Below are 27,627 nucleotides of genomic sequence, written 5' to 3' on the forward strand. Positions count from 1 at the left end.
AGACCGGCAGAGGCTAACAGGTAGGTTTCCACTATTATTAGATAGGGCTGGTGAAGGGAGATAATGCATTACAAAGAGAAAGGCCTAACTCAACACACCTTCCACCAAAATCCAATTAATATATTACACACAGCTCAAATTTCCAGTTTACTAGCCAAAGAAATACTACTGTATTTGATTAAATATAATGGAAGTTGCATCACAATTCTGGAGTGGAATTTCAGAACAGATTTAGCAGAAAGATCTAGTTTTTCTCTCAGTAATTACTTATGCTCAATTGGTGTATAGAATCATAGGTCGGGAATTTCTTTGGAGCTGCTCCCGCTCCGCTGGAAGTGGATCGGAATCCCGCTCACGCACTCAGAGGAAATTCACAGCCGTGGGGGTGGAAATTAGGTTACAGGAGGGACGGTAAATTTTGCGCTGGAAAATGGTTTGAGACGGCAGCCAAAGAATTTGGTCGCTGTGCCGAGAGTGGAGCAGAGCGCTAAGGGAGGCGTTCCACAACTCTCTTAGGGCGCTAGGCCAGGTGTGCAACTGAAAATCCGTTGCTACAGGGCCGGCCTCGGAGCGCTCTGAGAGGCCGTGCTGGAAAAATAAAAATTGGAACAAAAAGCACAATAAACATTCACGGTAAATCAGAAATATTAATTTAATTGACCTTTTCCAATCATTCCCGTAGAGCCCCGGGACAGCTCGGCACACCAGCCTTCAAAGGCACTGTCACCACGTAGCGCTACGAGTGCCGCTACAATCCAATATCGAAACACTGTCGAAACCGCTCAGTGCCGCCGGCACCAGCACACTGAATGTGCCGGCGGCACGAATTGCGGCACTCACGGCTCCAACCCCTTTAGCGTCCCTGTTCCGACCATTTCCAGGGGCGCTATGCAACCGAATTTCTACCCTCTAGAATTTTACAGCAGAGAAGGAAGCCATTCAGCCGATCGGACATGTGCCAGTTCTCTGAAACAGCTATCCATTCCCCTATCTTTTAAAGCTACCATTGATTCCTATAAGTCATGGACATTAAATTCTCTATTAGAGTGATCTACCTTTAAATAGTATGTCCGAAGTTCATAAATATTAGGTCCTGGCCTTGGTAATGGTTCATTCCAAAAACTAAATTCCAAGAGTAACTGATTCTTACGAGCCAGCAACATTTTGCTTCTTTCCTTTCGGAATTCTAAATATTCCTGAAAAATATGGAAAGCAGTCAGTCAATCATCCAAATGCTCAAACAGGAATACACTAGAAAGAGTCTCAACATTTCTAATAAACTGACAATACAAACAGTAGCTTTACACAACAAGCTGTATGTATTTATGTGACACTTTCAACTTAATAAAATATCCCAAAGCCCTTCACAGAAGGGAAATCAAACACTGAGCAAAGTTGGTAGAAGAGTTAGGGAAGCTGATTGAAGTCATAGGGCCTGAATTTGGCCGATACGTAAGGTCCGCCCATTTCTCGACGGTATGCCAATGATATGTCATTTCACACCGCTGGCATACCACCAAGACCGAAGAGGAAAAAAATTGGTCTAAATTTTTTTGGCGGTATGTATCGGGCGGTATATACCATAGTGGTCGATCCAGATCGACTTTCTGTTCAATGGGCAGTGCGGCACGAAACTGCCCATGCACAAATTTGTTTTTTTCTGGTTTTTTTACATAAGCGTTTTACCCGCGATTTCGGGGGTCGGGATCAGCTGCGCATGCGCAGTAAGTTGAAGTGGAGAGAGAGAGAGAGAAAAGGAGCAGCAAGGTAGTCGACGGGCAGTGAGTTTAAAAATACAAAGCACAGTGGAAATATATTGCTAACAACGAATAATTCTTCACTTTGAAGCCAAGAGATATTTAGCAAACCAAAATTCATACCAGTAAAAAGATTATGGCAATGTTAAAAAAGACATCAAAGTGCAGGAACATCGAGAAGGAGGGGAGGTCTTCGCTGAGATGGAGCTACCTGCCCTTCTGGAGCACATAACAGAGAGGTACTCCGAGCTAACCAAGGGTGGTCGTGGGAAGCACCCCGCAAAGGAATACAACCGAATATGGGAGGAGATCGGGGAGGCTGTGTCCTCTAAAAGTATGTTGGTACCCACCGGGGAAAGGTGCCGTAAGAGGTGGAACGACCTGGTGAGGGTAGCAAGAGTAAGTAATGATTTTATTTATGCCCCCCACCCCTCCTCATGTGCTATGTACCAGTAAATGTAGGTTCAGTGTCACACGGATTATGTTATTTATCTTACGGTTACGGCGATGTATTTGTGCTTTTCAGGCAATGACAAGAGGATCAACACAATGCTTTTTTGTGTGTGTGTGTGTGTCTGCGATGTTAAATGGATTGAAGATTTTTTTCTTTGATTTATTTTCTACAGAAGAAGACATCTGCAATAGAAGCTGATCAGCGGCGTACGGGGGTGGACCCACAACCCAGGAGCCTCTTAGTGATATTGAGATCCATGCCCTGTCCCTGGTTTGGGATAGCAAGAGTGCCACCACTGGCATTGGAGCTGACACACTCATATAAGCTTGTAAGTTGAATAAAATGCAATCTGTGTTGTGGTCCTCTCATATCATGTAATATAACTGTAATGTTGGCCTGATATAATGTAAGTTTATTGCACTGTAATGTTGGCCTCATGTGACGTACTGGAATGTTGGGGGCATGTAACGCAATGCCTATATGTATTCTGTCTATGTTATGTAATGCAGTATTGCAGCAGTGGTGGACATTTAAGTAAGACTGCGATAAGTCACTGTACTATGTAATCATGTAACCCTGACCTCTCGCCTAGTGCCAAGCTTTTTTAAATGTTGTTTTGTATTTCCAGACTCGGATGATTCAGACCACAGCAACACAGACGACAGACCCACTGCCTCCACTTCTGACGTCACCCAGCCCTCCCCTGACGACGAAGAGGAAGAGGAAGAGGAACAGCCGCTGATCCGGCAGCCAGTGGAGGTGGAGCTGGGAGTGGAGACGGAGGAGGATACACTAGCTCCATGTGGGACAGCTGGAACATCCTCCATCACAGAGTCTTTTTTCAGGGGATTCCCCCATGGCTCCTCTGATTCTGCCAGACCAAGCTGTGTGCAGCAAAGCACCCCTTTGCCACAGCGACGGAGGTTGGTGCAGGAAAGGTCGGTTGCTGTAGGTGTGTACCAGGACATGGTGTGTCTGTCACAGGCCAGCACATCAACATAGATCGAGAGCTCCTCACGGCCATGACTACAATAGCCACAAATATCGCGGCTCTATCAGAGCGGCAGTCGGAGGATATGTCGCGTATGATCACCGCGATGGAACAAATCGTCGAAGCCATGCGGCAATCGACGGGATTAGGACATGGCGCAGACTGCCCCCACCCCCATGCCATAGTGGTGAGGTTGACAGAACCTGAGGGTGGGGAGCTGACATTATCTCCCAGCCTGAAGCCTCGCCTTCCCTATCATGAGCTTCTCCTGAGACCCCAGTTATTGCACCTGCAATATCTGACCCCCCACCCCCCTTAACAACAGCAATGCCACTTGGGGTGTGGTGCTGCATGCTGGCTTGGTATCAACACGGCGAGGTCCATGCCCATGGGCACTGGGAAAGGGAAGGGCGGGTGGAAGAAAGCGGGAAAAAGTCCCAAGGGTGGTATAGCACGCGGGTGTGGAAGAGGCAGAGGGCGTGGGCGGGGAAAGTAAAGGGTCTTTTTGTTGTTTTATTTGTAAAATTTATTAAAGTTAGAAAAGTTGTTATAAAAGTTGTTTTATATTTTATAAGTTTCACAAAGTTTTAAAATTGTTGTATATTTTTTACATTTTTACATAAAGATTTGAATTGAATTTAAGCACTTTTGTACAGTGTCAAACTTTTCCTCCTCCTCATCATCATTCTGCGATCTCCTCCATTATCCTTACAACTCTGCTCAATAAACTTCTTCACGTCTGGTTCCTCCATTAGACAGATTGTCAGCAATACAGGCTGAGATAATACAAGCCCCGTTCTTTTTAAATCTCCACAATACTATTTGATCAAAAAAAAATAACTAAAATGTCTTCTATTTTAATAAGTTACTCAGTAACAATAAAAATACCTTTTCCTCTCTAAATCACTGTTCACCTCAGAGTTACAGAGGTGCTGCTTTAGCTGACAGTTCCCAATTTCCAAAATGGTGGATCCGTGCACTCTGCCCATTTACCATCGCGTAAAACCATCTTTTCCAGGACGGTATGCAGCTCCGGTGGTATGTCGATGGTATGCGATGAAAATCGGATTTTTTGGGCGGTATGTGGGCGGTCCTGCATGGCGGACGGTGTGCATACTGCTCAGTGGTATGTCAATGATGAATATTCCACCGAGCAGTATGTCGGTGTTTTTTGACTAAAATCGCATTTTTGGGGCAGTATGTCGACCAATTTCGGCCCCATGGTCAGTCGAGTAGGGTTTCAGGAGAATTCTGAAGGCAGTAACAAGACAGAGAGGTTTGGGAAAAATATTCCGGTGTTAGAGGAACCCTGATTCAGAAAAGCAGTGGGCCTGTGCTGGCACACAAGGGAGGTCCCAGAGATGGGGAGGGATAAGGCCATGGAGTGAGTGACTTGTAGATGAGTGCATGGATTTGGGTGTTGGGGATCCAATGAAAGTTGGGAAGGACAAGGGGATGTACGGGACTAAGACTTACTGGGGCACAATTTCAGGGAGGAGTTTTGGATGAGTTTTCTGATATCTAGACAGACTGGGGAGGAGAGTATTGGAATGGTTGAGCCTAACAGTGATGATGGCATGGATGAGAATTTCAGTGGTAAAGGATGAAGTAGGGGCTGAGGGGTGTGATGATGAGGAGATGAAAATAGGCAAATCGTAGTGGCTGTGATATGGACAAGCAGTTGGACAGCACACTGGTGGCCGTGGAGTTAAGGGTCATGATGCAGAGATAGAGTTGGGCATCAATATATGCATGAAAGCTGACCCCCATGCCTATGGCTGATGTCACAAATGGGCAGCATATAGATGAGGAAAAGGGGCCACAGCTGGAACATTGGGGCACACCTGAGGTATCCATGTATTTTCAGGAGGACAAGCCACTATAGAAGAAGCCACAGCAGGAGATACATTAGTTCATTGGGACAGGTAGATGTGGAACCAAGCTAGGAGGTGAAAAGATGGAGCAGTATGGAGTGGCCACTTGTGTCAAATGATGCAGTGAGGTTGAGCAGGACAAAGTTGTCCACACCTGCAGTGATGACTGGTGGTCTAAAATTTGTTTAAATAACAGTCAGTCATTTTTAACTTTTACATTGGCATGTCTTAGTCGTAGAAAACACACATCATCACAATATCAGGTCACATCAGCATTAGCATATTTGTCTTAATCCATTCTCCTTCTCAACACGTAGTTCATTTACACACTACCCATTCTAAAAATACAAGCATGTGTACTGACCAATGTTGACTGTATAACGTGAAACAAAATTTAACTGAGGTTGGATGTCTGAAGAATTGGCTTTCATCTATTACCTGATTCTGTTTTAGCTTCTCCATAGCATCTCTCAAAGCAGGATAACCACCAGAAAACCGCCACAAATGTACTGTGCAAAATAAAAAAGATGACAAATTTGCCGTGTACACAAAAAAGGTGTTACAGTATGAAAGAAGAAATCTGGTTATATGCATTAATAAATGATATGCCACTGGCATTTTGAGGAGTTCCTCCACAATAATGAACCTTTGCTAAGGTTAATACAATGTAAAGGGCAAAATACTGCAGGTGATGGAAATCTGAAACAGAAATAGAAAATGCTGGAAATACTCAGCAGATCAGGCAGCATCTGTGGAGAGAGAAAGAGAGTTAACATTTCAGGTCAGTGGCCCTTCGGGTTAACTCTGTTTCGCTCTCCACAGATGCTGCAGAGTATTTCCAGCATTTCCGGTTTATATTCCATACAATGTAACCTCTACTGGTTTATCTGGCCGGTGCAATTTAGCTGATCATCATCATCATCATCATAGGCGGTTCCTCGAAGCGAGGAAGATTTGCTTCCACACCAAAAAGGGATGAGTTCACAGGCTTTTCAATGAAGGACCTAATATTCCAGGTCCCAAACTACATATTGAAGGGTGGAAGATGCCTGTGCGTGGATTTTTTAAACATGTGGTGACCGTTGCACACCAGCCATCACACGGGCTTCACAGAGCTAGGCCTTGGTCCAGTGGCGAGGGTTAACCAAGGCGTTGGCACCAGGTAACTCTCTGTCTGATAGTATGTAGCGCATGCAATAAGTAGACACTGCAGACTCACAGCCCATGTATGCACCTGAAGTTTTAAAGGGCCCATTTGGTCAGAAGACAAAAAGCAGGCTCATGTAAACTCAAACATACTGAAGATTCTGCATGCAAGCATACTTCTTTTTTAAATTAAGAAACCAAAGCGAAAGGCCCACACTCATATTGCAGGGCACCACCAAGGTTAGAGTTGAGGCAAATCAAGAACAAGGGGTGGGAATTCGGTTGGAGGCTACTTAGGGCGCTAATATCGGCGGGGCGATAATTTTTGCGCCGGGAAATGGTTTGCGTCTGCAGCCACAAAATTCAGCAGCTGGGCCCCGAGTGTGGGATGAAGCGCTAAGGGAGGCCTTCCACACCTAGGGCGCTAGGCCAGGTGAGCAACTGAAATCCGTTGCTAAAGAGTTTGTCTCGGAGCACCCTAAGAGAGGTTTCCCTGTAGAAAAGAAAACGGCAAAAAAAACACAAAAAACATTCCCAATACCTTGCTCACCCCACATTAAGATAAATCACAAAAATAATAAAGCAAAAAACAATCATACTTACCTCATTTAGTCATTCCTTCCCTCAACTCCGCCTGAACAGCTCAGAACGCACGCTTTTCCAGGCGGCCCCACTATGGCACGCTACAGGGCACTACAGGGGCCAGTGTGAAAAAAAAATCATCACGCTGTCGAAACAGGGGGTGTTGCACACCGGCTCGATGCTCCTGGGCGTTATTGGTCAGCGCCACTGGCACTGGCACACTGAATAAGCCGAGTGCCGCGAATACCGGCACTCGTGGCTCCGACCCCTTTAGCGCCCCTGTTCCGGCCCTTTCCAGGGGCGCTAAGCAACTGAATTTTGTCGTGTATTCAACTGTCATTGTAACCCATGTATAAGCTGACCTAAGTTGTACACCTTGAGAACACTGACCACAAGGGGTGCACTTGTGGGAGACACTCCTAACCTGGACTTTCAGGTATAAAAGGGGAAGCTCCACCCACCTTCATCACTTGAGGTCTTGGTAATAAAGGTAACTGGTCACAGAGTGACCTTCTCTCAAGTATGGGCCTCATGTGCATTTATACTGTATAGTAAGGACATATCATTGGCGACGAGAAACTGGAAGTTAAACCACGCGAGCATGGCCACAAGCAGCACAGAAGAGAGGTACTGTGTTGGTGATGATTGGGACGACTTTATTGAGAGACTACAGCAAAGTTTTGTGCTGAAGGAATGGTTGGGACAGGATTCGGCCGACAAACGCAGGGCTCATCTCCTGATGGTTTGTGGATCCAGAACGTACTCCCTGATGAAGGGCCTTCTAGCGCCAGAAAAGCCGGCGGACAAGACGTTCGAAGAGCTCAGTAAGTTGATCGGGGAATACCTTAAACTGGCGAGAAGCATGCACATTTCAAGACACCGGTTTTACACGCACCGGCGGCGAGAAGGGCAAAGCGTTCCAGACTTCGTGGCAGATCTCCGGCGACTGGTGAGCCTATGTAAGTTCCCAGATGCATGCAGAGCGGAGATGCTGTGAGACTTTTTTTTTTAGTGAGGGCATCAGGCACTCTGGGGTTTTCAGGAAACTGATTGAGACCAAAGACTTGACCTTGGAACTGGCGGCTCTGATAGCCCAGACATTTATCTCAGGGGAGGAAGAAACCAGAATGATGTATGACAAAAATCTTGGCTCAAATGCGGCAAACAACCAGGGAGTCAACATTGTTAATGTGGCACACAGTTCTCTTGGCAGACAAGGGCAATCGGACATGCCCCAGTATGTAGTCGAACCCAAAGGGGGAATTCAACAGAGACAATGGCTAGCTGAACGGCGATTCATGCCATCGCAATGGACAATGCAGCCAGTAATGGGGCCATCAACACCTGTTAATGGACAGTCAGAGACAGTCAGAGACAATCGACTGGTAATGGACTTTTGTTTCCAACAATGGGGCCTCCAGCTCATGCTGGAGGTGTGGAGGCCAACATCCAGCCAGAGCTTGCAGGTATCAGCAATATACCTGCAGAAACTGCAACCTTAGCGGTCACTTGGCACGTATGTGCAGCCAGGTTGATGTACGAGGAGGACAGGCCCGATGTAAGCCCTACGAAACCAAATGAATACTGGGGGAAATCGCTGGAAGCTGAAGTTCAGCGAGTTCATGTGGAGCTCATGTACAATTCATACACCAGGATGCCACCGATAATGATGAAAGTGCTCCTCAATGGCATCCCAGTATTAATGGAGCTAGACATGGGGGCCAGCCAGTCCCTGATGAGTATCAAACAGTTCGAAAGGTTGTGGGTGTCCAAGGCCAGGAGGCCAAAACTATTGCCGATTGACGCACAGCTACGGATATATACAAAGGAGATCATTCCAGTGCTAGGCAGTGCCACGGTAATCGTGACCCACAAAGATTCGGAGAACAGGTTGCCACTCTGAATTGTCCCGGGGGACGATCCCGCGCTACTGGGAGGAGTTGGCTTGCTGTCATGAACTGGAAATGGAGCGATGTCAATGCAATTTCTTCTGTGGAGCGAGTATCATGCTCACAGGTCCTGGACAAATTTGACTCATTATTTCAACCCGGCATCGGCACTTTCATGGGGGCCAAGGTAAACCCGGACGCCAGGCCAGTACACCACAAGGCCAGAGTGGTGCCGTACGTGATGCGGGAAAAGATAGAATGCGAATTGGACTGCCTGTTGAGGGAAGGCATCATCTCGCCAGTCGAATTCAGTGACTGGGTGAGCCCGATCGTGCCGGTGCTCAAGGCGGATGGGTCGATCAGGATATGTGGCGATTACAAGGCCACCATCAATCGGGTGTCACTCCAAGACCAGTACCTGCTGCCGAGAGCGGAGGACCTCTTTGCGAAGCTGTCCGGTGGCAAACTTTTTTCAAAATTGAACCCGACCTCAGCTTACATGACCGAGGAGCTGGCGAGTGAGTCGATGAAGCTGACCACCAACACAAGGGGTTGTTTGAGTATAACAGATGTCCGTTCGGGATTCGTTCGGACGCCGCGATCTTTCAGCGAAATTTGGAAAGCCTCCTCAAGTCGATTTCAAGGATGGTGGTTTTTCAAGACAATGTCCTCATCACGGGTCGCGATACTGAAGAACACCTCCACACCCTGGAGGAGTTGCTACGCAGACTGGACCGGGTAGGGCTGCGACTGAAAAAGGCGAAGTGCGTCTTCTTAGCTCCAGAGGTAGAATTCCTGGGGAGGAGGGTAGCAGCAGACAGGATCAGACCTACTGTGTCCAAAACGGAAGCGATCCAGAGAGCACCCAGACCCCGTAACACGACGGAGCTGTGTTCGTTCCTGGGGCTCCTGAACTATTTTGGTAACTTTCTTCCCAAATTGAGCACGCTGTTAGAGCCGTTACATGTGCTCCTACGCAAAGGTCGCGATTGGGTCTGGGGGGACAGCCAGGAAAGGGCTTTTGATGGAGCGTAACAAATTGCGTGCTCTAACAAACTGTTAACGTTATATGACCCATGTAAGAAACTTGTGTTAATGTGCGATGCGTCGTCCTATGGGGTCGGGTGTGTGTTGCAGCATGTGAATGCCAATGGTCAGTTACAGCCGGTAGCTTATGCCTCCAGAAGTCTGTCCCAGGCAGAAAGGGGCTACGGGATGGTAGAAAAGGAAGCGCTAGCATGTGTATATGCAGTAAAATAAAATGCACCAGTAGCTGTTTGGCAGGAAATTTGAGCTGGAGACAGATCACAAACCCCTAACGTCCCTTTTGGCCGACAACAAGGCCATAAATGTGAATGCATCGGTCCGCATACAGAGGTGGGCACTTACGTTAGCCGCCTATGACTACACAATTCAGCACAGACTGGGCACTGAAAACTGTGCCGATGCACTCAGCAGGCTCCCACTAGCCACCACTGAGGGGGCAGCTGAGCACGCTGCTGAGATGGTCATGGCTGTTGAAGCTTTCGAAAGCGAAGGCTCACCTGTGACAGACCGTCAGATTAAAGTCTGGACAAATAAAGACCCGCTACTGTCTTTAGTTAAGAAATGTGTCCTGAATAGGGACTGGGCATGCCCTGAGGAATTAAAACGTTTCATAGGCGCAAGGATGAACTCTCGATTCAGGCCAATTGCCTACCGTGGGGAAACCGAGTAGTCATGTCCCAGATGGGCAGAGAGGTGTTTATCAGAGAACTTCACAATGAGTACCCGGGCATTGTCATGATGAAGGCAATTGCCAGGTCACATGTTTGGTGGCCAGGGATAGATGCAGACCTGGAACTTTGTGTTCGTAGGTGCAACACGTGTGCTCAGCTGGGCAACGCACCCAGGGAAGCCTCACTTAGCCCCTGGTCCTGGCCTGCCAAGCCATGGTCACGCATCCATGTGGACTACGCAGGTCCTTTCATGGGAAAAATGTTTTTGGTTGTAGTAGACGCCTACTCCAAATGGATTGAGTGTGCTATTTTAAATTCAAGCACATCCTCTGCCACGGTAGAAAGTCTATGGGCAATGTTCGCCGCCCATGGTCTACCGGATGTCTTGGTCAGCGACAATGACCCGTGCTTCACAAGCACTGAATTCCAGGACTTCATGGCAGGCAATGGAATCATCCATATCAGAACGGCACCGTTCAAGCCGGCCTCAAACAGCCAGGCAGAACGAGTAATGCAGAAAATCAAACAGGGGATGCTCAGAATCCAAGGAGGTTCCTTACAAAGCTGCTTATCACGCCTCCTGTTGGCCAATAGATCCCGACCACACTCGCTCACAGGGGTTCCACCCGCAGAGCTGCTAATGAAAAGGATGCTCAAAACCAGGTTATCCCTTATACTATGGACTTTCAGAAGGCTTTCGACAAGGTCCCACACAAGAGATTAATGTGCAAAGTTAAAGCACATGGGATTGGGGGTAGTGTGCTGACGTGGATTGAGAACTGGTTGTCAGACAGGAAGCAAAGAGTAGGAGTAAACGGGTACTTTTCAGAATGGCAGGCAGTGACTAGTGGAGTGCCGCAAGGTTCTGTGCTGGGGCCCCAGCTGTTTACATTGTACATTAATGATTTAGACGAGGGGATTAAATGCAGTATCTCCAAATTTGCGGATGATACTAAGTTGGGTGGCAGTGTGAGCTGCGAGGAGGATGCTATTAGGCTGCAGAGTGACTTGGATAGGTTAGGTGAGTGGGCAAATGCATGGCAGATGAAGTATAATGTGGATAAATGTGAGGTTATCCACTTTGGTGGTAAAAACAGAGAGACAGACTATTATCTGAATGGTGACAGATTAGGAAAAGGGAAGGTGCAACGAGACCTGGGTGTCATGGTACATCAGTCATTGAAGGTTGGCATGCAGGTACAGCAGGCGGTTAAGAAAGCAAATGGCATGTTGGCCTTCATAGCAAGGGGATTTGAATACAGGGGCAGGGAGGTGTTGCTACAGTTGTACAGGGCCTTGGTGAGGCCACACCTGGAGTATTGTGTACAGTTTTGGTCTCCTAACTTGAGGAAGGACATTCTTGCTATTGAGGGAGTGCAGCGAAGGTTCACCAGACTGATTCCCGGGATGGCGGGACTGACCTATCAAGAAAGATTGGATCAATTGGGCTTGTATTCACTGGAGTTCAGAAGAATGAGAGGGGACCTCATAGAAACGTTTAAAATTCTGACGGGTTTAGACAGGTTAGATGCAGAAAGAATGTTCCCAATGTTGGGGAAGTCCAGAACCAGGGGTCACAGTCTGAGGATAAGAGGTAAGCCATTTAGGACCGAGATGAGGAGAAACTTCTTCACCCAGAGAGTGGTGAACCTGTGGAATTCTCTACCACAGAAAGTAGTTGAGGCCAATTCACTAAATATATTCAAAAGGGAGTTAGATGAAGTCCTTACTACTCGGGGGATCAAGGGTTATGGCGAGAAAGCAGGAAGGGGGTACTGAAGTTTCATGTTCAGCCATGAACTCATTGAATGGCGGTGCAGGCTAGAAGGGCTGAATGGCCTGCCACTGCACCTATTTTCTATGTTTCTATGTTTCTATGAAAGAAATTGTTGAGAGCAGCTGTCAGTCACAATGTGACTACCATGACAGGAATGCGAGGGCGCGATGTATTGATGTCAATGACCCTGTTTTTGTCCTTAATTACGCTGCAGGGCCCAAATGACTTGCAGGCACTGTGATTGCCAAAGAGGGGAATAGGGTTTTGGTAGTTAAACTTACCAATGGACAAATCTGTCGCAAACACGTGGATCAAACTAAAAGGAGGTTCATCAACCCCATAGAAGAAGCAGAGGAAGAACACGACGTAGAGTTTACTCCACCACAGGTGACCGAACACCGGAACCAAGTGGAGGAGAGCCCAGTCACTGTGGGTAGTCCGGACAGGCCTGAGGCACCGCAAACGGCAGACACTCAGGCCAGTGCCTAACAACCGGAGCCCCAACTCAGGCACTCAACAAAGGAGCGTAAACCACCAGAGAGACTTAACCTGTGATCCCAATAAGACTTTGGGGGGGGGGGGAGGTGATGTCATGTATTCAACTATCATTGTAACTCATGTATAAGCTGACCTAAGTTGTACACCTTGAGAACACTGACCACAAGGGGTGCACTTGTGGGAGACACTCCTAACCTGGACTTTCAGGTATAAAAGGGGAAGCTCCACCCACCTTCATCACTTGAGGTCTTGGTAATAAAGGCAACTGGTCACAGAGTGACCTTCTTTCAAGTATGGGCGTCATGTGCATTTATACTGTATAGTAAGGACATATCAAATTTCTACCCCTTAATGTTTAGCTAACAGCTGTAAATTATAGCAGGAAGGAAAGGAAAGAGCCAAGTAGGTCCACAGATCTGAGGTCCTGGGAAAGAATGAGTTGAAAGAAGAAATGTTACAGTCAGGCTGGATTTCAGTAGCATGAGGAAGCAGGAGAATGAAGAGTATGCAAGAATGTGTATTTGTAACTTGAGTGGAACAAGAGAGGAATGTTTAGGGGAACAATGAGCCTATAGTGTCGACAAAGTAAAGAAAGGGGGAAAAAATTGAGTCAGAGAAAGGAAGTTTGGTGGCTAGAGCTGAGAGCGAGAACAATTACCTAACAACAACATTTAACGTTTATTTTCAGGCGTGTGAGAAAGGCATTGGAAGAGCAAATATGGAAACAGTCTTCAAGTCTTGTGCTTCAAAGATTTGTTGAAGCCAAAAGGAGTGTTTGGTATGAAAGAGAAAAACAAACTTTGTGGAGGCAGCTTTAGCCTCAGAGGAGATAGTGGGGTAGATACTTGACTTGCTGCCCAGGTGTAAAACCATTGTTCCTGATCAGTGCCGATTATCAAAACCACCTAATTGTCATTACCATTGATTTCAATTGAAATGAAAATTGGACCGGGTGGCCAATTCGCAATGGCAGCTTTAGGCTCGAGTGGCAAGTTGAAAATCTACTAGTGAGGCCAAGAATGATAGCAAATAAAATATTATGGTTAGAGCCAACAAGGGTAAAAGGGAAAGTGAGGAAAATTAAAATTGGGTACAAATTGAATCAAGGCAGACTTACCCGCTTGGTCCTGTTCACCATACCACGTATTCCAGCTCCCTACGATCTCACATGGGTAGTCAGGATCGTTGTGTAGCTTTTGCAATATTTGCTCCCTGTGGTTATTAACAAAAGATTTTTATTTACCAAAGGGCAAACAATCTAAATCGAGGCACATCAAATGCATCTTTCAGAGGAGCTGAATATCAATATAGACAACCTATTGGTATTTTAATATTTTGTGAAAAATGAACAAGTTAGTTCGAAAAAAACACAATCCCTTAGTCAATTTATTTATTTCATTTCAAATGTATTAATGAGTGCGGCTCTAGTTTTATCAACAACTAGCCTGATATTTGTAGAAATATAGACAGCACAAAAGAAATGGTCACTAATATTTGAAAAGAAAATGAAACCAAAGAATATTAACAAGCTTTTAGTGCAAAAGTTTATTCATAAATAATTTGCCAGTACGTGAAAGATTAGGTGGCCTATGGCACAAAGGTCAGAGTACATGACGATGAAGAAATCGGTTGAGTGATATAACAACATGTTAAGTTACTGAAATTTAGTAAGGCAGATGGTACCATTTCTTGGACAGAGATAAGGGTGTCTTGAAGCACAAGGAGTAAAGACAGTGAAGTAACTTATGCAATTGTAAGCAGACAAGTCTTCCCCCAGTTTATAATGCCTGTCTGTTTTGCTGCACAGTGCTTACTAATTATAAAAAAATCATCCTTAGATTTTTGAAAATGATCATAGTTGAGGCATTTTTGGGTTTTCACAGTACCCTGTACCTCACTGTTCTTTTCCCCGCTGATTACTGCAAGGAGACTACAGTAATTTAGTTCTGTATGAGCCAGTTGGAGTGAGTCAAGTAGAAGAAATTAGACAAAACTTGCACAACACCAAACACAGCTAGAAATGGCAAAGGTCACCGGGGAACTACTGGAACAATAGCCTAGCAACCTAGAGATTGTGTAAGTCCCACCACAGCAAGCTGTGAAAATTGGTTCAGAGTGTCCTTAAAAACCCAACTGGTTTCCTAATGTCCTGCCACCGCAACATGTGATCTCAGTCTCACAATATGATGTTGACTGTTAAAGCCCTCAGGAGTAGTTTAGAAAGCGACTGATGTGTAAGTGCATTAAAAAAAGCGCAGTAAGAGAAAGAAAATAGCCCAGATATTATATTAGGCTGTTGCTTCACCATCACTGGGCCAAAACCTTGGAATTCTCTACATCTTTCAGTGTCAGCTCTGGCTCAGTGGGTAGCACACTCGCCTCTAAGTCAGAAGGTTGTGTGTTCAAGTCCCACTCCAGAGACTTGAGCACATAAATCTAGGCTGACACTCCAGTACAGTACTGAGGGAGTGCTGCACTGTCTTTTGGATATGATGTTAAACCGAGGCCCCGTCTGCCCTCTCAGGTGGATGTAAAAGATCCCATGGCACTATTTCAAAAAAGAGCTGGGGAGTAATCCCCGATATCCTGGACAATATTCATCCCTCAATCATCATAACAAAAACAGATTATCTGGTCATTATCTCATTGCTGTTTGTGGGAGCTTGCTTGTACGCAAATTGGCTGCCGCATTTCCCACATTACAACAGTGACTACACTCCAAAAGTACTTCATTGGCTGTAAAGCGCTTTGAGACGTCCGGTGAAAGGCGCTATATAAATACACATTTTTCTTTCTTTTCATTTCTCCCACGATCGTGGAAGTAACATCACTACAAGGACTGAGTGATTCTAGAAAGCAGCCTGCCACCACCTTCTCAGGGAAACTAGGGATGGGCATTAAATATGGTCTTATCAGCATTGTCTGCAGTCCGAGAACAAATATTTAAAAAGTACTAAGACATTTGGTGGGAGGGAACACAAGGAAAGTTAAATAAATTTTATCCTACACAGCAAGGAGTTTGTGGGGGTGGAAAGCATCGTTAGATTTTTTTTTTCTTGGAATACAATTTATTATTTCACAGTCAAATCACATAAAATATGAAGATAAAAAACAGGATACTACATTTAAACATGCAGAACTGACAATTTGCACATATGTGGCAAGTTGCTGGTGTGCTAGGTTTGGTCAAGTCAAGAAGTTATTTATCTGTCGTATTTTATGAATATATTATAAATTTCGGTTAGTGTAACCAAAATTTAAAAAAAAAAGGCCTCCTATTTCCTTTCAGTTCTGTGCACAATGATTTCTTTGGTATGATGGCAGTCAGGTTTGGGTCCTAATAACGGTATAAATGTTGTAATTTGTTTTACTAGGCTGATGCTTGTTTGAGTCTGATTCTGGGAGACTGGCAATCTGAGCCAAGTCCTGGGATTTACCCGACTAAATCCAGCTTCTCACCTTGAGGAAAAAAACCCTACAAAAAACTGGATTCATGATTGTGCTGCCAGGATAAAGGAGATGGATTTACAAGTGTAAGCCCCAGGAGCTGGTTAATGGTCATTTGTAATCTGACCTAAATAAGCACTGGCATAAATTATTTCTTTCATTATTTCTGAGGTATTTTATATAATCCAGATAAGCAAGTGGGAAGTATTTCTGTGCTGGTGGGTTTGTGTTTTCTGTTTTTAAAAAAAACTAAATTTGATTCAAAATAAGAGAAATCAGCAACAGCAACTTGCATCTACGTGGCGCCTTTAATGTGGTAAAATGTACCAAGGCACTTCACAGGAGCGTTACTAGGCAGAATTTGACACTGAGCCACATAGGCGATATTAGGGCAGGTGACCAAAAGCTTGATCAAAGAGGTAGGTTTTAAGGAGCGTCTTAAAAGGAGGAAAGAAAGGTAGAGACTGAGAGGTTCCAGAGCTTAGGGCCTTGGGGCAGCTGAAGGCACAGCTGCCAATGGTGGAGCGATTAAAATTGGGGATGCGCAAGAGGGCAGAATTCAAGGAGCGCAGAGATCTCAGAGGGCCGGAGGAGGTTACAGAGATAGGGAGGGGAAGGGCCATGCAACCGTATGAAATGGGCTGGTGTGGAGGAATTCACCATAGAAAGTAACACACAAAATGCCATTATCACACTGCTTTAGAGGCCATGGCCACTGTATTAATAAAATCAACTGATTTTTAAGAGGTAGGGAACTTACGATAAACTGTTGTACGCATCCTGACATTCTGGCTTCACATTATGAACTAAGACAAAAACAAAGATCTTTCAGTATGAGTTGTACTATTAGTTGACTTTAGATGCAGTGATTAAAAGGTGTGGACTGAACAGTTTGCACTTACACTGCATTTTGTACAAGCTGCTCGTCTCCTTCTTGGAAAGAAGATTGGAGTGAGCATCTTTTCTCTGATTTACTCTGTGGACAAATAATGATTGAAACCACCCTTTATCCTGTTGCTCTCCACTGCTATTTGCCCTGAAAGAAAATCACAAAAAATGATGGAAAAGTTAGGGTGTGTTAACATAGAAATGGAGAAAGAAAGACTTGCATTTATATAGCGCCTTTCATGACCACCGGACATCTCAAAGCGCTTTACAGCCAATGATGTACTTTTGGAAAGTAGTCACTGATGTAATGTGGGAAATGCGGCAGCCAACTTGTACACAGCAAAGCTCCCACAAACAGCAATGTGATAATGACCAAATAATCTATTTTTGTCATGTTGATTGAGGGATAAATATTGGCCAGGACACCAGGGATAACTCCCCTGCTCTTCTTCGAAATAGTGCCATGGGATCTTTTACGTCCAACTGAGGGGGCAGACGGGTGTTCGGTTTAACGTCTCATCTGAAAGACATCACTTCCGACAGTGCAGCAATTCCATGGCACTGCACTGGAGTGTCAGAGAGTAATTATTGGCTGTATCTGTCCTAAAGGCTATTGTATAGACACTGAACTGTACGCACAGAAGTGTAAAATACTTCAGCTTCTTTGTGCATGGTGCTCCAAATGCTACAGGGTGGCAGGGCCATTTCCAGACTGTAGCTGTACCAACAGAGAGAGGCAGCAAGTACACAGGCTCATGTACCCTCCCCCACCCCCACCTTTCCCAATCCATTCATACATATGGTGGCCAGCTTAAATTGACCTGGACAGTGGCTTGGAAGCAGGTATTGCAGGCCCCACCTTTACCATTTCTTTAGTGTTGACAAGGCCATTAACATTGTACAAGCTGCATTTGTTAGCATGAATGGCTGCATTTTGTACTAGCTCCTTGTCTCCTTCATGGAAAGAAGATTGGAGTGAGCATCTGAAAGGCCAATGTTCCTAGTGCAGCAAAGTAAAAATGAATGGGAGCAAGGATAAAGTGAATCAAAAACTGTTCAGGTGACCTCAAGCTTTGGATTTAAGGGGTCATTCTACAAGGCAAGGCTCCTGTAATTTGTCTTGTAAAATAATTTACCTGATCAGTAAACAGAAAGAGCACAATCAGCTGTTTCAACCATCTCATTGTATCCCTCAGTAAAAAAAAATTTCTTTTCAATTAGATTGCAAACATTGTAATAGTTCACATTGCAGGACAAAGTTGCCAGAGTTGTCGACCAGAGGTTTCATAACACGATCCCAAACACATTAAAGAAATAAGAGATAATTTTAGATGCACCTATCTATAGCTGAAATTAAACTGTAGTTTCCCATCTAAGATTAATATCTGCCAACTGCTATGTACATCATAGGTAGTCCCTCGAAATCGAGGAAGACTTGCTTCCACTCTAAATGTGAGTTCTTAAGTGACTGAGCAGTCCAATACGGGAATTATAGTCTCTGTCACAGGTGGGACAGACAGTCGGTGAAGGAAAGGGTGGGTGGGGTATCTGGTTTGCAGCACCCTCCTTCCGCTGCCTGCGCTTGTTTTCTGCATGCTCTCGGCTATGTACAGTTGGAAGACTGGTTATATTGTAGACTGACCTCAGTCTGACAGTGAGTGAGGTCAAACAACAATGGAGCTCTGCACATATGCGTTCTGATACATATGCAGTGCTCTGCTCTCCTGACAGTAAGGCTAATGTTAAGAAATTAAGAAAGAAGCAGTTGCTACATTCTAACATTAAAAAGATTATATCGATAAAAGTAGAGTATTTTTGTCCAACGTTAATGGCTCCTCTCTTTTATTGCATTTCTTAGCATTAAAAGCAAGTTATTTTAAGATACCACCCTCAAAATTGCTTTCAGCAAATGCATGCTAGGAAATTGGCTTTTGGTCTTTCAGCTTTGCTTGATGCATAGCAGGAAAAAAGCCATTCATGCTAACAATGTTGATGACTAACAGATATGTGTCTGAAGTCACCCAAGTGCTAAAAACAATTACATTATGTCAACAAGCCACACTATAATCTGATCAGAGCAGCTTCAACAGAGACAGTTCTGTCAGATAGCTAGTCACTGCCTTGTTTGTGTATTTGTAATCGAACTACCTGATCATTCTCTAAGTAAAGAATCTTGATCTTGATCGATTTCAAAGGATCTCACCATCATCATAGGCAGTCCCTCAAATCGAGGAAGATTTGCTTCCACTCTAAAAATGAGTTCTTTAGGTAACAGTACAGTCCAATATGGGAATTACAGTCTCTGTCACAGGTGGGACAGATAGTCGGTGAAGGAAAGGGGTGGGTGGAACTGGTTTGCCGCACGCTCCTTCCACTGCCTGCGCTTGTTTACTGCATGCTCTCGGTGATGAGACTCAAGGTGCTCAGCGCCCTCCCGGATGCACGTCCTTCACTTAGGTCGGTCTTTGGCCAGGGACTCCAAGGTGTCAGTGGGGATGTTGCATTTTATCAAGGAGGCTTTAAGGGTGTCCTTGAAACGTTTCCTCTGCCCACCTTGGGCTCACTTGCGGTGCAGGAGCAGAGCGCTTGGGAGTCTTGTGTCAGGCATGCGAACAATGTGGCCCACCCAGCAGAGCTGGTCAAGTGTGGTCAGTGCTTTGATGCTGTGGATGTTGGCCTGATCGAGAACACAGACGTTGGTGCATCTGTCCTCCCAGTGTATTTGCAGGATCTTGCAGAGGCAGCACTGGTGGTACTTCTCCAGCGCTTTGAGGTGTCTACTGTATATGGTCCACATCTCTAAGCCAAATAGGAAGGCGGGTATCACTATTGCCCTGCAGACCATAAGCTTGGTGACAGATTTGAGACCCTGGTCTACAAACACTCTCTTCTTCAGGCGACCGAAGGCTGTGCTGGCGCACTGGAGGCGTTGTTGGACCTCGTCGTCAATGTGAGGGGTGTAAAGCTCACACACTTTAGGTATACTAGTTAGTTATGGTTTTAGCCTGATTGCAACAGGCTCTGCAGACAGGAACACCCACGTAATTTCAAGACTATAATCAGAATGGATTGAATGGCTACTCCCAATCCAAGAAATGTTTAACTATCATTTGTCTGAAATATCTGCAAAGAATGTCAGTCAAAGGAGCTCAACTAACCAATTTGATTTTTTAACTCTTACAAGAACTGGTTCAAAGCTAATGTGTTACCTAAATTTACAACTGACAGGTTGCTGCTGTCACATCACAGGCAGTCCCTTGGAATCGAGGAAGACTTGCTTCCACTCCCAAAGTGAGTTCGACGGCTGAACAGTCCGATACAAGAGCCACAGACCCTGTTACAGGTGGGCCAGACATTCGTCGAGGGAAGGGGTCGGTGGGGCTGGTTTGCTGCGTGCTCCTTCTGCTGCTGCGCTTGGCCTCTTCATGCTCTTTGCGTTGGGACTTGAAGAGCTCAACGCCCTCCCGGATGTACTTTCTCCACCTCGGGCGGTCTTCGGCCAGGGTCTCCCAGGTGTCAGTGGTGCTTTATGCGGAGCTCCTTCATGGTTAGCGATCCAAATGTGGACAGCGGAAATGTTACAAGGACACCCTCAAAGCCTCCCTGGTAAAGTGCGACATCACCACTTGCTGCTGTACATCATCTTTCGTGTTTGGTAGTTTAGTCAGTCATGAAAGTGTCTGGTGTGACGGATATTAATCATCCTCTGAAATGATGGATATGAGGAAACCCTGTATGTTATCCCGAAAATAAATGGGTATAAGATATACTTTAGATACACTAATCCTAGATTACTTTTCACAAAAGGTCTTGATTCCGTTTATAGGATGTGTGGGCTTACCTATGGAAGCAGTATCTGGAGAAGCCTGAAATAGAACAATTCTATTTGAAGTTTCAAAGTTCCCAGAGGTTGATGCCTCACCAGTGAACATTTAACATGTGGCTTTGCACTAGACTGGAGTTATTCTGCAGCGAGTGTAGAAGAAGTTTTAAAGAGGCGTCGCATTACTTGGTTAGACTGCATTTGGGTGTCAGATCAGGACCTGACATTGAAGTATCTATTCTCATCTTGATGTACACCCAAAACCAAGTATAAGTGCACTCAAATGGTGCATTCATGCTCCACATGTTTAATGTCAGTATGAAGTCGAAACAGCTTTCCATCAACACTAAACATAATTGGGTATCAAGACCCAAACTGACTCCAAAGGGAAGCATAGCTTGCCTATCTTCTCCATGGAATCTTACTCTGTTTTTCTGGTGTCAGGTTAAGCAATAAAATTGGATTCAGACTGCATTTACTCTATAACTTGTGTTGGTCAAAGCTAAACCTCTTGTGCTACAGTTATACTGTGAATGCACACTGAACTAAAGACAGTCAACATATTAGTTTATTTAACTATAAGACATGCCAATTTTGTTTTGAACATCTTACTTTGGAAAGTGAGCAATTTTTCACTGTCAATTCTTCACAATTAAAAAAGAACTATGAAACAGGGAATTTAATTAAAAAAATCAAAAAAACTTAGGAATTCCACTCATTTCATTACATTGTTAAGAGTGAGGGAGTAGGAATCAAATACTCCAACCCACACACATAAAAGTAAGTTCTCATTTGTAGCTAACGTCAAAATATTGAGTAAATACATCGGACTTTGCACGAACCTGGTTAGAACTATAACATTGTGTCAAAGTACAAACTTCAATGGTTATATTTCACAGCGTTCTGAATAAGAATCGCAGTGTTTTTTTTGAATGGGACACATTAAGCACGCGGTAATAATGCCATAAACAGAGAGATCACTCCTTCAGCACTGGGACCTGTTCCGCGGGATCTCTACCAGCGGCCAGGTAACATTACCAGCACAGGGACACAGGAACCGGACACAGACCACGGCATTACCTGGTGAGAGTCAGTGCAACCGAACTCCGCGTTAACACTGCCGGCGATTTCCACATCCGAGCAGGCCACATCGCCGCCATCTTCTTGTTTTTCTGGCTGGAAAGGTCGGCGTTTGTGTGTTTTTCTTCCAAGGTCTGCCAAAGTCCTCTCGGCGAACGTCGTTCAGCAGGGGACGTGAGCGCCACATCAGTGCACATAGGCAGGAAATGGAAAATGCTCTGATCGTGTTCCTGTCTAATTGTATATAACGTGTATTATTTGATATGAGAAATAATATCGAAATAGTACAGTATTGTGCAGCATGCTATGGAATCCACCTATAATAACATTTATCAGAAATTTATGTTTTTCAAATCCAATATTCCAATTAGTGAACAAAATATTAATAGGATATAGGACTGAACTTTAAAATCTATGTATGAATTTTATATATATATATATATTTATATATGTAGATAGATAGAAATAAATATCCCATTTCTCTTTGGGCTAGATTTTGCTCTCAAAATAGTATTTGGTGGTCCCTCGTATAGAGGATGACACCAAAAAGGGATGAGTTCATAGGTGTTTCAATGAGGGACCTGGCATTCTAGGTCCCGGACTACATATTGAAGGCTGGAAGGTGCCTGTGCATGGATTCTTTTAACATGGGGTGGCCGTTGCACACCAGCCACCTCACGGGCTTGACAGAGCTAGGTCTTGATCCAGTGGCAAGGGTTAACCAAGACGATTGGTGACCAAGCTTAATCAACAGTGAAGTAACAAAATAACAGTGAAGCTAATGACACTCGCTATTATTTTTATGTAAATGGTGCACCAACATCAGGTGAGTGGCAGGTGCGGGGTTAAACGCAAATATTCAGAAGTTGCTGTCCAAGTTCCGCCACTCGGCCGTTAGCTTTGCGAAAACAGCACCTTGCTGTCTGCCTTACTATTGAAATGCAATGGATGGCGTGAAGTTGCTGTATTTGCACAGTAGATACGAATTAAACTCGCCACAAAGAGTTAAGTCTTGTCATTTCAAGTCTAAGTACTCTTTTAAAGACGTGATGAGTATAAATTGCTGCCAATCAAGTCCCTGACACTAAAAATTAACTATTACGGAGTCTCATTTGTTGTTGGAGATTTTTAAAATGCAATTAAAAAAAATCCTTTCTGTCTTAATCCAATTTTTCGGTACCTGCTTTGAGATTGAATTAATTCACTCTTTCTTCTCTGTTAATTTCACAATCCTTCAGTCTGACTGATTAAGGAGATACACAGTTGCTTGTCCTGTTCCCTCAGGTCCTAGATGCCATTCCCTTCGCTGCGCCATCAGCAGCTCGTACGTTCAGCAACTTGCCAGACAAAAAAATTAAAAACCTAAACCTACGAGGACAAGTCTAACCAATGGCAGATGCCCTGCTACAGCAGAATGTGGCCTGAAGTTTTTTTCAGTCAGCCAATGTCTGATGTGCATCCATATAGGCACAGCACAAAATTCCAATTGTGGCTAACCACAAAATAGAGAACTGTCTAAATGATTACTTCCTCCAAATGTCCACAAGGGAATCAACGAGTAACATGACCTCCCAACATGAGATAATCAAAGTGAATGCAATTACTTTGATATTAATCAGATGGAAGTCTTAGACAGGGTAAAAGAGATCAAAACAAAAAAATCACCAGGGGTCGATAGTATTTATCCCAGAGAGCTGAAAGAAACTAGGGAGGAGATATGTGAAGCACTGATATAATTATGAGGGAATCACTGGGCACTGGGGAGGTAGCAGTACATTGAAAACAGGCCAATGTGGTGCTCATGTTCAAAAAGGGGATAAAAGTGATACAGGTACAGGGAACTACAAAGCCATTAGTCTCACCTCCATTCCATGTTAAATAATGGAAACAATTTTCATGAGTAAACTCAAGTCGTATTTCGATAATAATAACCTAGTTAACAGTAGCCTACGTGGATTTAGACGGGGAAGATCATGCCTGACTAATCTCTTAGACTTTGAGGAAGTAACATCCCAAGTGGACTAAAAAGGCCTATAACATTGCGTGTCTAGACTTACAACAGGCATTTGATTAAACCCCCTCATGAAAGACCATTAATTAAACTAAAATCTGTGGGGATTCAGGGAAAATGTTCGGAACAGATGAGAAACTAACTGAAGGGTAGAAAGCAATGATTACTTTTTTAAATTTCAAAATATACTTTATTCATATAAAAATTTGCACAATTCATTGGAAAGCAGTTCAGTACATTTGGATGCGGTCAGCAATTCCATACAATATATTTGGATGCTGACGGCAGTTCCGTTCAATACATTTGCTTGCTTTACATTTCAAGGTACAATTCAGTACAATCCAGGATACATTGTAATACAATCATCAAATTATATTACATGTGGCACTCTACGGTACACGGAATGGGTGAGGGTACAGTTACATTTCTTTGCAACATACATTACTAAACAGAACTTGCATTATACATGGCACTAATAGGTGTTTTCAGATCATGGTGCTCTATGTATATAAAAAGTTTACAAGTACAGCCTGAGGGGAGTTTTATACTGATTCCAGCCCCTGGGTTTATCGTGGCGGAAGGGCTTTAAACTGTGGCCCTTCCCCACCGTGCCTTTGCGGCGACTGCACCAATTTTTAGTGCACCCCTCAGCATGTACTCCTAGATCTTGGATTGCGCCAGTCTGCAACACTCGGCCGTGGACATCTCCTTGCTCTGGAAGACCAGCAAGTTTCGGCAAGACCAAAGTGCGTCTTTGACCGAGTTGATCGCCCTCCAGCAGCAGATGATGTCTGTCTCAGTGTGTCCCTGGGAACAGCCCGTAGAGCACAGAGTCCTGTGTTACGGAGCTGCTTGGGATGAACCTCGACAGCAACCACTGCATCTCCTTCCAGACCTGCCTTGCAAAGGGGCAATCCCGAAGGAGATGGATGACAGTCTCGTCCGCACCACAGCCAACTCGGGGGCAGAGTGCCGTGTCTCTGAAACCCCGGCTGTGCATGAAGGATCTGACAGGTCGGGCCCTCCTCACCGCCAACCAAGCTACGTCTTGGTGCTTGTGTGAAAGCTCTGGCGATGAGACGTTCTGCCAAACGAGTTCAACAGTTTGCTCGGAGAACCACCCGACAGGGTCCACCCTCTCCTTTCGTAGGGCATCCAGGACCTTACGTGCTGACCACTGCTTTATGGCCTTGTGGTCAAAGGGGTTTTTTCTGAAAAACTTTTCCACGAAGGACAGGTGGACAGGCATGGTCCAACTGGTGGGGGCATTTCGCAGCAGCGTGGCCAGACCCATCCTTCGCAACACTGGGGACAGGTAGAACCTCAGCACGTAGTGACACTTGGTGTTTGCGTACCGGGGGTCTGTGCACAGCTTGATGCAGCCGCACACAAAGGTGGTCATCAAGATGAGGGCTACGTTTGGAACATCCTTTCCTCCACTGTCCAGAGATTTGTACATCGTGTCTCTGCGGACACGGTCCATTTTGGTCCTCCAGACAAAGTGGAAGACGGCCCGGGTGACTGCTGCAGCGCAGGAGCGAGAGATGGGCCAGACCTGTGCCACGTACAACAACACCGAGAGCACCTCACTCCTGATGACCAGGTTCTTTCCTGGGATGGAGAGGGAGCGCAGCTTCCACCATCCCAGTTTTTGTTTCACTTTGGTAATACTCTTTTCCCAGTTTTTGGCGCATGCCCCGTCCGCTCTGAACCATATTCCCAACACCTTCAGGTAATCTGGCTTAACGGTGAAGGGAATAAAGGATCGGTCGGCCCAGTTGCCAAAGAGCATGGCCTCGCTTTTGCTGTGATTTACCTTTGCTCCCGAGGCCAGTTCAAACTGGTCGCAGATTGTGAGCAATCTGCGGACCGACTGCGGATCCGAGCAAAAGATGGCGGCGTCGTCCATGTACAGAGAGGTCTTGACCTGAGCGCCTCTGCTGCCTGGGATCGTCACCCATCTAATGCCCACATCCTTCCTGATGGACTCAGCAAAGGGCTCGATACAGCACACAAACAAGATAGAGGAGAGAGGACAGCCTTGCCTGACTCCAGATCTGATCGGAAAGCTTTCAGTTTCCCACCCGTTGATTAGAACTGCGCTACTGATGTCTGTGTAGAGCAGTTGGATCCAATTGCGGATACCCTCCCCAAACCCCATTTTGGAGAGCATCAGGTCCATCAGGTACGTGTGCGATATCCTGTCAAAAGCCTTCTCCTGGTCTAAGCTGATTAAGCAGGTGTCCATCCTCCTGTCCCGCACGTAGGCGATCGTGTCCCTGAGTAGCGCGAGGCTATCGGAAATCTTCCTGCCGGGGACAGCGCAGGTCTGGTCCGGGTGAATCACCAGCTCAAGAGCAGACTTGACCCTGTTGGCGATGACCTTTGACAGGATCTTGTAGTCCACATTGAGCAGCGAAATGGGCCGCCAGTTTTTGATTTCCTCCCTCTCCCCCTTCTGCTTGTAGATGAGGGTGATGAAGCCTTTCCTCATCGATTCTGACATGCTGCCGGCCAGAAGCATACCCTCGTACATTTCCAGCAGATCTGGGCCCATCCAGTCCCACAGAGCCGAATACAACTCGACGGGTAAGCCGTCGCTTCCGGGAGTTTTATTCGTCTCGAAGGACCGGATGTCCTTTGTCAGCTCATCCAGAATTAGCGGGTGGTCCAGACTCTCCCGCTCGCTGTCGTCTAAGACCTCCGAGATAGACGATAGGAAAGACTGGGAAGCCGTGCAGTCTGTGAGCTTGACGTCATGCAGCCTCGCATAGAAGGATTTGCTGATCCCTGCATGTCAGGCAGTGAAGACGTCACAGAACCGTCTTCTTCCTTTAGGCTGGTGATCACAGAGCTCCCCCTGTGTACCTTTTGTAAGAAGAAACACAAACACATCTCATTCTGCTCGACGGAGCGGACTCTGGAGTGGAAGATGATTTTGGAGGACTCTGAGGCAAAGAGCGAGGCTTGCTGGCCCTTCACCTCTTCGAGGTCCTCCGCGACATCGACCCCCATCGACTGCAGCAGGAGCAGGTTTTGCATACTCTTCTGGAGTTGGGACAATTCCCTCTGTCTCCCTCTCGACTCCTGAACACCTTTGAGGATGAAGAACCTCTTGATGTTCGTCTTGATTGTTTCCCACCAGTGCATCGGGGAATCACAGAGGGGTTTTACGGTTCTCCAACCTTTGTAATCCCTCTTGAGTTCCTCAACGTTTTCCAGAGTCAACAGTTTCACGTTCAGCTTCCATAACCCTCTGCCAAATTTCTGGTCTTCCTGTGGGTGACAGTAGGAGGCAGTGGTCAGAGAAGAACATCGGCGTGACGTCAGTGGATCTGACCTTGAGCGTGTGGGACACAAACAGGAAGTCTATTCTGGACGGACCCGTCTGGTTTCGACCAGGTGTATCTGCGCGGTGCTCTATCTGCAGGGTTGCTGAAGACGTCGCACTGCTTGGCATCTTTTACCGCGTCCATCAGGAATCTGGACGTGACGACCAGTTTGCTGTCGGCTCTGCTGGATCGTCCAGCCGCATCGATGATGCAGTTGAATTCACCGCCCAGAATAACCGGCCTGGATGTTGTCAGTAGCAGTGGGAGCTGCTGGAAGAGGGCCAACCGCTCGTTCTTGAGAGCTGGGGCATAAACATTAACCTGAGAGGGGAATTTTTGTACATTGCATCTGCTACGAGG

General features: G+C 45.6%; 1 protein-coding gene across 1 annotated transcript in view; it reads right to left on the minus strand.

The window, feature by feature from the left end:
* Positions 1-22,103, minus strand: part of nipsnap1 (nipsnap homolog 1 (C. elegans)) — a 49,058-nt gene extending 26,955 nt beyond the window's left edge. Inside the window, exons 1-6 of the mRNA XM_070886329.1 lie at positions 21,925-22,103; positions 17,036-17,169; positions 16,894-16,939; positions 13,804-13,898; positions 5,515-5,585; positions 1,056-1,196 (exon numbers count right to left, since the gene is read on the minus strand). Of these exons, the coding sequence (XP_070742430.1) occupies positions 1,056-1,196; positions 5,515-5,585; positions 13,804-13,898; positions 16,894-16,939; positions 17,036-17,169; positions 21,925-22,004 (567 nt within the window). The 5' untranslated portion in view covers positions 22,005-22,103. The remainder of the gene's footprint in view (positions 1-1,055; positions 1,197-5,514; positions 5,586-13,803; positions 13,899-16,893; positions 16,940-17,035; positions 17,170-21,924) is intronic.
* Between the last annotated feature and the right edge of the window lie 5,524 nt (positions 22,104-27,627).

Source organism: Pristiophorus japonicus, chromosome 8, assembly GCF_044704955.1.
Source record: "Pristiophorus japonicus isolate sPriJap1 chromosome 8, sPriJap1.hap1, whole genome shotgun sequence".
NCBI lineage: Eukaryota > Metazoa > Chordata > Chondrichthyes > Pristiophoridae > Pristiophorus > Pristiophorus japonicus.